Here is a 12,490-nt window from a genome sequence, read left to right as displayed (position 1 = left end):
ACAAGCCAGCATAGCACCAGCCACACAGTCGGTGCTCCAGGAATGTTGACTGAAGGTAAAACTGAAGAACCAACTGGTGACAGATAACAGGAAGCCACCGGGACCAGACATCCCACAGGATCTGGACCAGCAAGAACAATTGCTATAATAAAATTTGCATATGGGCCACATTAAACGCCCTGAATTTGATAGCTGAACTATGGTTATGTAAACAAATGTTCTTATTCTTCGGTGATACATGAAGAATTTAGGGTGAAGGGGCATGTCTCTAACTTGAATGGTTCAGAAGAGCTATGCCTATAAATAGAGAGGGAGTGAGAAAACAAACGTGCTAAAATGTGAGCTGGTGAGTCTAGGTGAAAGGTATGTAATTCTCTGTACTATTCTAGCAACTGTTCTCTAAGCTTAAATTATTTCAAAATAAAAAGTTATTTGTTTTTAATCCAACCTAAAATTGCAGAAAGTAGAGTTGACCGGGGACAGGGAGGCCTGCGTGGTTTGGGAGGGGAAGTGTGCAGAGGCAGGGCGCTCCCGGGACCCAGACAGTGGGGGGCCGGTTAGCGCCTGGGGTGTGCGCGAGGGCTGGGCATGGGGCAGGAGGGGGAGGGGCACCTTTCTCGATGAGCTGGCGCCAGCGCTTGGCCCAGTCGGTGAGCTGCTGCGCATACGCCTTCTCGATCTTGGCGCGCTCCTGCACGCAGTTCATCAGGTCGTTGCACAGCCGGTGCCCGTCATCGATGCGCTTCACCGTCCGCTTGTAGTTCCCCACCTGGCGGCCGAGCAGCGAGCACGACTCCCGCGGGCTCCCCGCCTCGCCCGCCCGGCCGCCCTGGCCACCCTGTCCTGCAGGGGGCGCCCGCCGGGCCACCCGGCGCTCACACCCTGGGGGCTCTGGACCCTCAAACTGATGGAGACTTGGACACCCCCCCTCACACCCCACCGTCTATACACTGCCTCATCCCACTTTAAACAGAATTTCCTCACTGCCACCAAGTGCAGAAGGATATTTATAATTTGGACTTAGATGAATTATTCATTTTGTACTTGCCGTGCTAAATCTATTATATTTATATAGAGTCATATAAGCGTTGAGCTGATCTGCAGCTTCCTGACACAATATTATGTTTTGTAGACATCTCATTAAACACTTATTAATTTAGGTTTGGCAGTTTTTACTTTGGGTTTTGGAAGCCGATGGAAAATTTCTTTCTGGGTCTCCAATATTTTGGAAGGCTCCTGCAATGCTGACTCCACCTCTTTGTCGCTGCGGGGCTCCCTGAACTTGTACCACTTCTGTGACCAGTGCTCCGCCCCCTGCCCACTGCATAGGGTAGGAGGCGGGGCACGGCTGTGAAAGGCCACGCAAGCTGTAAAGTGCTGCACCTGCCTGCGTGAAGCACAAGGAGTCTGAGCCGCGGCCCCCAGAGCAGAGGGTCAGGAGGGCCCTGTTCCACATCATAAATTCCACAGGATCTCTCCAGGGGCAGCTGTGAGGCAGAGGGGCTCTGGGCTCAATGGTCTGTAGGAACCACTTGGTGGCAACAACTGCCCGCTGGACACGGAGGGCTTTGGAGGGGTCCGTGGGGCTGGGGAGCAAGATCTGAGGTCACGGGTGGGTGGGAGCCTGGACCTCCACGCAGCCAGGCTGCCTGGTCCCCAGGACCTGGGGAGCATCTAAGCCTCACCTCCCAGAAGCTGTCGGTGGTCTCCTCTGGAGCGAGCGAGGCCTCATCGTAGGAGCCGGACATGGTGTGGCCGTTGCGGGGTGGACAGGTGTGGAGTGGCGGTCAGCAGGCTGGCTGCTCATGTGCTGGGAGGGCAGGAGAGAGATCCTGGAGATGAGGGCAGCTCCCCGCATGCCCCATTCCAGGCCTGGGGCCCCAACTTGCTGTGGGGGCTCTACAGGCATGAGCTCGCATTGGATGGGGGCTTCCTGCCCAGAGACTGGCTCCCCATCCCTAGGGTAACCCCAAGAGCCACCCTATAGCACCCCTCGTGCCCACCACTCGGTCTCTCCACCATAAGCCCTTCACTCCACATCCTGTCCCTCCCCTCTCCCCTAAGTCCGTCATCCATCTCAAGCGTGAGCACCTCTTCTCAGAAGCCTGCTGCAACCACCAGAACCATGGTGCCTTGCAACTGTTTTTGTGCTCCTGGACTCTTAGAGCTAAAACCTAGGGCCACGTAATTACATATTTGCTTTATATAAATCCGCAGTTTGCTTCACAGACACACACAACTCCTCAAAGCCAGCAATCAGACTTATCTCTGTGCGTGTCCTGCACTCCCTCCCCAGGACCTGGCACCCTGGGGCTCAATGATGAACCGTAGAAGGCTTCTCAATCTGCCCACCTCGGTACTGCCCACCCTGACATAGCTGAATCCTTGCACCTTGTGCAAAAGACCCACCTCAGCTACCCCCCAATCCCCAATTGACGCAGAACCCCTGGTCTCAGCCCCTAGAACCTCCCTGAACCCCCCCACCACCACCTGAAGCCTGGACCCAAGCCCCTTGGAAAGCTGGCAGCAGGGCCCCTCCTACCTCCCACCCAGGCTCAGCGCCTCCTCAGTTCTCTGAGCTACTGGGCTCCTGTAAATGCCCTTCCGGCTGCCCTGGTGCCCAGCCTCAAAGCCTCCATTAGCCGCTTACGTATCTCCTGAGTCCCAGACATGTGGCTTCCTGGCCCACAGGTCAGAGCACCGCAATCTGCGTGAACATCAGGGTGGCTGTGTGTGCCATGGATCTGTCAGCAGGCATCACGGCTCTTCAATCTAGGCCATGTGCTGCCCCCGGGCCAGGGCAGGCACTGCCCTACTCCCATCCCCCAGTCCTCATTGCCACCCTGGACAAGAATGGCTCAGTAGTTAGGAGACAGGACTCAGAGAGCTAGGGGTCTGGTCTTCAAAGGGGCAGCGAGTCCAGGCTGGGCCTGACTCTGAAATGGAGCAGGACCCTATGATCCTTGCTGCCCATGTCCTCAGCCTGCCTTTTGTCTGTGGAAAAACTTTAGCCAAACAGTAAAGTTTAATCAGATAAGTGAGAAAATGCAGAAACAAGACTAAAAATCTGAGTCTAAACAAGTCCAACAAGAGAAAATAGTAATAGTTTAGTCATTAAGCATAGTCAAGGACCTTTAGTTCTTCTTCAAGGGCTATAGATAATATTCTGAGCCATATCCTGTGAGCTGTCTTACAGATACTAAAACCCCCACCAGGTGGAAGAAGTTAACTACATGATGACCAGGCTGTAGCCATGACGTAAGCTGCCACAATTCCAAGAGCTGGCCTCAAAGAAACGGGAACAAACCGACCCTGGAACCGAAGACTAACCGTACGTAATCAAGATGACACTGGTCAGGCCACCGATGACCAATTTCAAGATGACTGTCACAGCTGACTGTGCTGTTTCTGCAAGTAGCCCCTTCCCTTCACCTATAGAAGCTCTTGCCCACTGATTGTCAGTGGGGGAGAATTGGCCTTTGGACAGGAATCCGCCCTCCCCCCAGGTTGCTGGCCTCCAAAATAAAGCAAACTTTCCTTTCCACCAAACTTGCCTCTTAATTGGCTTTACAGCAGCGAGCAGCCAGATCCCCAATTTCGGTAACAGTTTTTGGCACCCGACGTAGGGCTGCCGCACTCTCACAGCATCTGGCTCCCCGGGGTTTTCCCGAGCAGACCCGCCCACCATGACCGTGTGCTGGGATGGCTGCGAGGAGCCCGCTGCTTGTGGCTAGCTGGTCCTGAGAGAGGGATTTGTGGGGGCGTTCCTACCCAAAACCATTTGTTTCAGGAATCCTCCCTGTTTCTCCCCTGCTCAGCACTGGCTGCCAATGTACGTTTTTCCTTGGTGGAACGGAAACATGCATCTAGACGAGCTGACAAGCTCCAAGACAGAGTAAGTCCACTGGTGTGTACCCAGGCAAACTTCTATTTTGAGCACAAAGTGCTATCTGGGCATTTTGCCAATTGGTTCTGACATGTGTCTGACACTGAGGACCATTTGTGTTGGGGAAATATTTGTTTGGGACTCTGTACCAGTCATCCTCTTGGAGGATTTGTGACAGTTCTGTCTTCTGGTGTGTGAGTGTATATATATTCCATTTGTGTGACTGGAAAAATTTTAGCTATGAGATTATGGCTAAAGAAAAAAGACAATTTTTTTTTGGCCACACTGCTTGACATACAGGATTCTAGTTCCCTGAACAGGGATTGAACCTGTGTCCCCTGCAGTGGAAGCACAGAGTCTCAAGAACTGGACCACCAGGGAAGTCCCAAAGATACTTTTTGTTACCAATATAAGACAACAGTATTCTTTAGACTCTGGAGAAAATTGGTTAAGATGAAACTCTTTTGAAATTCCAAGAGTTTTGAAATTCTTCTGGTTCTTTCTGCATCTGCAGTTTGAGAAAGCTAGCTTGATAAAATACTCTTTTCAGAATTCTGACCCTCAGAGAACAAAAATATGCCTAGGAGAAAACTTGAAGTTAACTCTTATCATGTCCTTGGAATACAAACACAGCCCACTTTGCCTGAGACTTCAGCCTTGGGTTAATTAGTAGAACTTCAAAAGATGTTTGGGTTTATTAAACATGCATCTTGTACCACAATAAAGAGAAACTATGCTATGCGAAAAAAATGTGAGTTTTTAGAGGTTATGGAATATGTTCTTTTAAAAATTAATTATTTTATTTTTGGCTGCGTTGGGTCTTCATTGCTGCGTGCAGGCTTTCTGTAGTTGCGGCGAGTGGGGGCTACTCTTCGTTGCAGTGGACGGGCTTCTCATTGTGGTGGCTTCTTTTGTTGTGGAGCATGGGATCTAGTTGCACAGGCTTCAGTAGTTGTGGCGGGCGGGCTCAGTAGTTGTGGCTCGCATGCTCCAGAGCGCAGGCTCAGTAGTTATGGCACATGGGCTTAGCTGCTCCACGGCATGTGGGAGCTTCCTGGACCAGGGATTGAACCCGTGTCCCCTGCATTGGCAGGTGGATTCTCAACCACTGTGCCACCAGGGAAGTCCCAGAATATGTTCTTAAGTTTGCCAGTCAGTAAATGCTGGTATAACAGTTCAATTACTTATTTCTTGGTTTTGTTAAGGCTTTTAAGTGTTAAAAACTGAAATATGTAATTAAAGCTACTCAAAATGATAAGGGAAGCATTTCAGTGTGTAAAGCAAGTAGGATATGCATGGTCGGCAGAGAAGGTATAAAGAATGGAGATATTTTTGTTGAGGAAAGATGATGGTAATAATCTTGTCCTAGAGCTGGTTATTTCTGGATGGGGAAATCATATGGATACAAAAGTGATAAAAGGTTTGCAAAAAAAGGGAACCTTGAGAAAAGAATTTTGTACACTGTCAGGAGTGATTAAGATTAGATTGGATTTAATTAGGTAAATATCTATAGTAAGCTGGTAAAGACTGGAATTTGGTTTCTTTCTCCCTGTTAAGAGAACAAATTTTCCTGGAATACTGAGCTGCTTTTAATAACAGATTATAAGTTTCTTTCTTTTTTTTTAAAATAACACCAATATTTTTTAAATTAATTAATTAATTTATTTTTTGGCTGCATTGGGTCTTCATTGCAGCGCATGGGCTTTCTCTAGTAGCAGGGGCTACTCTTCGTTGCAGTTTGCAGGCTTCTCATTGCGGTGGCTTCTCTTGTTGTAGAGCACGGGCTCTAGGCGCGCCGGCTTCAGTAGTTGTGGCACACAGGCTCTAGAGCACAGGCTCAGTAGTCGTGGTGCACGGGCTTAGTTGCTCCACAGCATGTGGGATCTTCCCGGACCAGGGCTCGAACCTGTGTCCCCTGCATTGGCAGGCGGATTCTTAACCACTGTGCCACCAGGGAAGCCCATAAGTTTCTTTCTCTAGCCAACTTTGAGTATTCCAAAAGGCCCCTAGGCATCTCAGAAGAAATATTAAAGCAACTAGGATTTCGTAAGTTAAATTATATGGACAACATTTGATAACTTTCAGATCATACTGCTGAACTGGGTAAGAAATTTAAAGAATTCTAATGAAAAGCTATTGTTTTGCTTCAAACCATATACGTATATATGTATTTGGCTGTGCCGTGCAGCATGCAGGATCTTAGTTCCCTGACCAGGGATTGAACCTGTGTCCCCTGCATTAGGAGTGCAGAGTCTTAACCACTGGACTGCCAAGGAAGTCCCTAAAACCATATTTTTGACCCCAATGCTCAGGATGGAAAAAATTGGCTAGTTAAGTTATCATAGAGTATAATTACTTATGATGTGTATCACTGCTGGCTTTAAGTTTACTACTAAAAGCACATGTACAGGGACTTCCCTGGTGACACAGAGGTTAAGACTCTATGCTCATAATGCAGGGGGCCCAGGTTTGATCCCTGGTCTGGGAACTAGATCCCACATGCATGCCTCAACTAAGAGTTTTCATGCCACAACTAAGGGGCCCTCGAGCCGCAACTAAGGAGCCCACCTGCCGCAACTAAGACACAATGCAACCAAATAAATATTTTTTAAAAATAAAAGAATATGGGGCTTCCCTGGTGGCGCAGTGGTTAAGAATCTGCCTGCTAATGCAGGGGACACGGGTTCGAGCCCTGGTCTGGGAAGATCCCACATGCCGCGGAGCAATTAGGCCCGTGAGCCACAACTGCTGAGCCTGCGCGTCTGGAGCCTGTGCTCCGCAACAAGAGAGGCCACGACAGTGAGAGGCCTGTGCACCGCGATGAAGAGTGGCCCCCACTTGCCACAACTAGAGAAAGCTCTTGCACAGAAACGAAGACCCAACACAGCCAAAAATAAAAATAAATAAATTAAATGAAGGCTCAACATTAAAAATATATATATTTGAAAAAAAATAAAAGAATAAAAAATAAAAGCACATGTACAGTGCTTGTGTGACAATTAGGTATTAGTGCTAAAATGTGTAGCATATAAAATGTTTCCCCATCAGCATACCCCTGTATTAGTTTGTTATGTCTGATTAGTTTTCCCCCATCATGGATAACTAGGCCAATATATAACCAAAAAGTAGGTCTAGCACTGAGGGACATGAATGAACCCAGAGCAGGCAATGGAGCTACATCTGGCAGTGCTGGAAAAATATATTGATTATCAATGCTTTCTATGCAAACATTTGCAGTTAAAGTGGGGGGGAAACGATGGAAGAAATTTTCACATATTGAGGTATGGGGAAGTCATTCTGGCTTACACATGATTTAATATGAACTTTAGACTAACCAAAACAGCCTGTTTGTGGCCTAGTAAACATACATTGTATATCTGCTTTAACGATTAAGGGAAAAAAAACAACAACACATTCAGAGAATAATACAAAGATGCATTTTTACTGTTATCCTCATTGTAATATGTCTACTAATTTTCAAATGTTTGTCCAGGTACTATGACAAGTAATCAAAGAGAGAGTTAATGTTTTCATAATATAAAATGTTGGGGACTTCCCCAGTGGCGCAGTGGTTAAGAATCTACCTGCTTGGGCTTCCCTGGTGGCGCAGTGGTTGGGAGTCCGCCTGCTGATGCAGGGGACACGGGTTCGTGCCCCGGTCCGAGAAGATCCCACATGCCGCGGAGCGGCTGGGCCCGTGAGCCATGGCCGCTGGGCCTGCGCGTCCGGAGCCTGTGCTCCGCAACGGGAGAGGCCACGACAGTGAGATGCCCGTGTACTGCAAAAAAAAAAAAAAAAGAATCTACCTGCCAATGCAGGGGACATGGATTCGATCCCTGGTCCGGGAAGATCCCACATGCTGCAGAGCAACTAAGCCCGTGCGAGACAACTACTGAGCCTGTGCTCTAGAGCCCGCGAGCCACAACTACTGAACCTGCGTGCCACAACTACTGAAGCCTGCGTACCTAGGGTCCATGCTCTGCAACGAGAAGCCACCACAATGAGAAGACCGCACACTGCAACAAAGAGTAGCCCCCACTTGTCACAACTAGAGAAAGCCCGCGCGCAGCAACGAAGACCCAACGCAGCCAATAAATAAATTTAAAAAAAAATGTTGATGCTAAGCTTGCAACTTGAGATTATTTCCAACTCTGTGTCCATTCCCAAAATGAGGCAGGACTATGCCCCACTTCAGCAGGAAGTAGCGAGAGCAGTTGTTGCCCCATTCACTCAAAGATTTGGGGGAAACTGGAACAGAAATGGGACTAAAACAGAATTCCTCTACCAAGTTTACAATTAACCTCTCTATCCAAAACTTTATTCCCTTTCTTGTTTTGTACCTGACCCTCCTCAATACTAAGGAGTATCAAAAAAAACGGGGTATTGAAATGGAGCAGGACCCTATGGTCCTTGCCCCACATGTCCTCAGCCTGCCTTTTGAGTGTGGAAAAACTTTAGCCACAGAGTAAGTTTAATCAGAGAAGTGAGAAAATGAAGAAACAAAGGAAAACAGTCCAATAAGACTAAATAATAATAGATTAGTCATTAAGCATAGTCAAGGACCATTAGTTCCTCCTCAAGGGCTATAGATAATACTCTGAGCCATATCCTATGAGCTGTCTTATAGATACTAAAACCCCACCAGGTGGAAGAAGTTACCTACATGATGACCAGGCTCTAGCCATGACATAAGCTGAGAACTGGCCTCAATTCTGAGAGCTGGCCTCAAAGAAATGGGAATAAACCAACCCTGGAACTGAAGATTAACTGTAGTTAAAATAATCAAGATGCTCTATGTCAAAAAAACAAACAAGCCAATCAGAAACTGGACAGAAGATCCAAATAGACATTTCTCCAAAGAAGACACAGAGATGGCCAAAAAGCACATGAAAAGATGCTCAATATCACTAATTATCAGAGAAATGCAAATCAAAACTACAGTGAGGTATCACCTCACACTGGTCAGAATGGCCATATCAAAAAGTCTACAAACAATAAATGCTGGAGAGGGTGTGGAGAAAAGGGAACCCTCCTACACTATTGGTGGGAATGTAAATTGGTATAGTCACTATGGAAAATAGTATGGAGGTTCCTTAAAAAAACAAAAATAGAGCTACCATATGGTCCAGCAATCGCACTCCTGGGCATATACCCGAAGAAAACCATACTTCAAAAAGACATGTGGGCTTCCCTGGTGACGCAGTGGTTAACAGTCTGCCTGCCAATGCTGGGGACACGGGTTCAAGCCCTGGTCCGGGAAGATCCCACATGCTGCAGAGCAACTAGGCCATGCACCACAGCTGCTAAGCCTGCACTCTGGAGCCCGCGAGCCACAATTGCTGAGCCCGTGTGCCACAACTACTGAAGCCTGCGCGCCTGGAGCCCGTGCTCCACAACAAGAGAGGCCACTGCAATGAGAAGCCCGCGCACCGCAACGAGGAGTGGCCCCTGCTCACCACAATTAGAGAAAGCCCATGCACAGCAACAAAGACCCAATGCTGCCAAAAATAAGTATATATATAAAAAGACACATGCACCCCAATATTCATTGCAGCACTATCTACAATAGCCAAGACGTGAAAGCAACCCAAATGTCCATCCACAGAGGAATGGATAAAGAAAATGTGGTACATATATACAATAGAATATTACTCAGCCACAAAAAAGAACGAAATAATGCCATTTGCAGCAATATGGATGGACCTAGAGATTATCATACTAAGTGAAGTTAAGTCAGACAGAGAAAGACAAATATCATATGATATCACTCATATGTGGAATCTAATTTTTTTTAAATGATACAAATGAACTTATTTATAAAACAGAAACAGACTCACAGATTTCTAAAACAAACTTATGGTTACCAAAGGGGAAACATGGCGGTGGGGGGGAGGATAAATTAGGAGTTTACGATTAACATACACACACTATTATATATAAAATAGATAACCAACAAGGACCTACAGCACAGGGAACTCTACTCAATATTCTGTAATAACCTATATGGGTAAAAAATTGGAAAAAGAACAAATATACTATATGTATAACTGAATGACCTTGCTGTACACCTGAAACTGGCACAACACTGTAAATCAACTCTACACCAATAGAAAATTAAAAAAAAAACAACCAAGATGACGCTGATTAAACCACTGCATGACCAATTTCAAGATGACTGTCAGAAGCGAATGCTGTTTCTGCATGTAGCCCCTTCCGTCTGTCTATAAAAGTTCTTGCCTACTGATTGTCATTGGGGGCGGGGGGTTGGCATTTGGACAGGAATCCACCCTCCCCCAACAGGTTGCCGGCCTCTGAAATAAAGCAAACTTTCCTTTCCAGCAACCTTGCCTTTTAGTTGGCTTTAGAGTGGCGAGTAGCTGGACTCCACTTTCAGTAACAACACTACTAGGAGCTGTGAGCCTTGAGCAAGGGACAGCTCACTTCTTCTGCACCGCAGCCTTGGACACTGTGAACCCTGACCAGTGAGGATGCTGGGCTCTGCAAGATTCAGCCCAACCAGGGGATCCAGGCTGGCCCTCAGGCTCTGGGCAGACACGTGGCACCAACACCTAAGGATACTTGGTCAAGGGTGTCCCTCCCCTTCTCGGGCCTCAGCTTCCCCATCTGTTCAGAGGCTGGTGCTCTTTTGCTCCTTGCTCCTCTCAGGCACTAAATATATTTTGTTCCTTTTGCCTTAGCAAAGCCTCAGACACACCTTCCCACACTCACGCACAGTGGTGGTAGGTGGGCAGGAAGGCAGCTGAATTCATCAAGGGACAAAGAAATGAGTCTAAATTTTTTTTCTTCTTCATTTGGCACTTTTCACTTATAAAGCAGTACTTGCTTCATAAAGAACATTTTGAATTTAGGTTTGAAGAAGTAAAGGGCAGGGATATTTAATGAAAGACTTAGACCATCTAGAACCCTTGGAGTCACAGAGCTCTGCTCTTTGGGATCTCCAGCACGTACAGCTGTTAGCAGCTGGCGGTGGGGGCGGGAGGGGGGGTAGGGACATTTGGTTATGGGAGCAACGGCGACACGGTTGAACCCACCCCTGGTAGTGGGGAAGTGACTCCACACAACCTTGACGGAGGGCAACTTGGTGCTCTCTCCCACCCTTAGAGGCACACACCCTTCACCCAGCAGCACCACCCCTAGGAATTTACCTGGAAGGTAGTGCCACCCAATTTTATCTACTGCAGCACTGCTTGTAAAAACCAAAGGCTGGAAACAACCCAAATGTGCGGCCGCAGGGGACCAGTTAAGTAATTTACCATGCAGGCCTGCAACACAATGCTCCGGTCTTGAATGGAAGGAACCCTCCAAGCCATGTCACTAAAGCAGAACGAGCCAGGTTCAGCACAGTGTGGCTGGATGCTTCCATTTTTATGGGGGGAAACATATGAGCAGAGAATATTTTTGGAAAGCTGAGTAATGGTAGTTGCCTTCAGGGAACTAGGTGGCTGGGGAACGGGAACAGGGAGGGATTTTTCACCATGGGTTCTTTTGTGTCCTTTAGATTTTGCCTTGCATAAATTGTATATTTTTTTAAAAGCCTCCAGCCAGTGCTGGAGAAGAGCTGAGGGAGCTGGGAGCCAGGATCGAGGGTGCACTTGAGCCGTGGAGGGAGGGGACAGAGCAGTGCAGATCTGGCAAGTCAGGCTAGAAGGGAATGCAAGAAGGCAGAGGCCACTCTCCACCTTGTCCAGATCCAGGGAGGGTGGGACTGGCTGCGGCCCCACCCTGGGTGTAGGCAGGGTTTCCCAGCCTCCCGGCTGAGGTAGCACGTCTAGTAGAAATAGCTCTACCCTTGGGGTCCCTGCTCTGCCACCAAACTGCTGTGTGACTCACATGGCCTTGCTGTGAAATGTGGGTGATGCAATCAGACTTAAGGATTAGATGAGCCAGCGGTGAGGGTCCAGCCCACACCCTGGGAAAGACCCACACAGAGGTGGCCCAGGAAGACAGGCAGGCAGCGTCAGGGAAGGGACGTGGGAGGGGGCATGGGAGCACCCCATCACCCCGTGGCCAGACATGCCACCCCACCCCGCCCTCCTCCAAATCGGCCGCACACCGGCACCCAGGGGCTTAACTCTGGCAAATGCCAGGTCCTTCCTGAATGGCGGTCAAGGGCTGCCATCACTGAGAGTGCGGCATCTCTCAGGTCAGGAAGCTGGCGTGGCCGCGATCTGCTGCTCCCGGTGGACAAGCCCCATCCGCTCTCAGCTGTCCTCAGCCCACCTAACGGGCACAACGCCTATCTGACTTTTCTCATTGTGGTTGTAAAGCTACTGTGGTCCTGGAAGCCCTGTATCGTTAATAATAACAGCTGGCATTTATGGAGCACGGACTTGGTGCCAAGGCCTGTCGGCATGTCTCAGTGCCTCTAATCCCCACTGCAGCCCTGTAAGGCGGGGGCCGTTCTCACCCCCACATTGTAGATGAGCGCCCAGAGGCTGAGACCCGACTGAAAGAGCCTGTCAGCTCTCACTTCTGATTTGTCACCTCTGTTGCTGGAATAGGGGTGAGAGTCCCATTTCAGGATGGGCCCTCTCTGTCTGTGGAGCCAGGGAAGGTGCCGGGCCTTTCTCACCCCCGAGGATG

At 48.5% G+C, this 12,490-nt stretch overlaps 1 protein-coding gene across 1 annotated transcript in view; it reads right to left on the bottom strand.

Annotated features, from left to right (window-relative positions):
- Nucleotides 1-12,490, bottom strand: part of PACSIN1 (protein kinase C and casein kinase substrate in neurons 1) — a 61,615-nt gene that overhangs the window by 4,051 nt on the left and 45,074 nt on the right. The window contains exons 2-3 of the mRNA XM_032650524.1: nucleotides 1,686-1,810; nucleotides 613-769 (exon numbers count right to left, since the gene is read on the bottom strand). Coding sequence (XP_032506415.1) covers nucleotides 613-769; nucleotides 1,686-1,748 — 220 coding nt within the window. The 5' untranslated portion in view covers nucleotides 1,749-1,810. The remainder of the gene's footprint in view (nucleotides 1-612; nucleotides 770-1,685; nucleotides 1,811-12,490) is intronic.

The sequence above is a fragment of the Phocoena sinus genome, chromosome 11 (assembly GCF_008692025.1).
Source record: "Phocoena sinus isolate mPhoSin1 chromosome 11, mPhoSin1.pri, whole genome shotgun sequence".
Classification (NCBI taxonomy): Eukaryota; Metazoa; Chordata; class Mammalia; order Artiodactyla; family Phocoenidae; genus Phocoena; species Phocoena sinus.
This window is presented reverse-complemented; position numbering and strand designations above follow the sequence as displayed.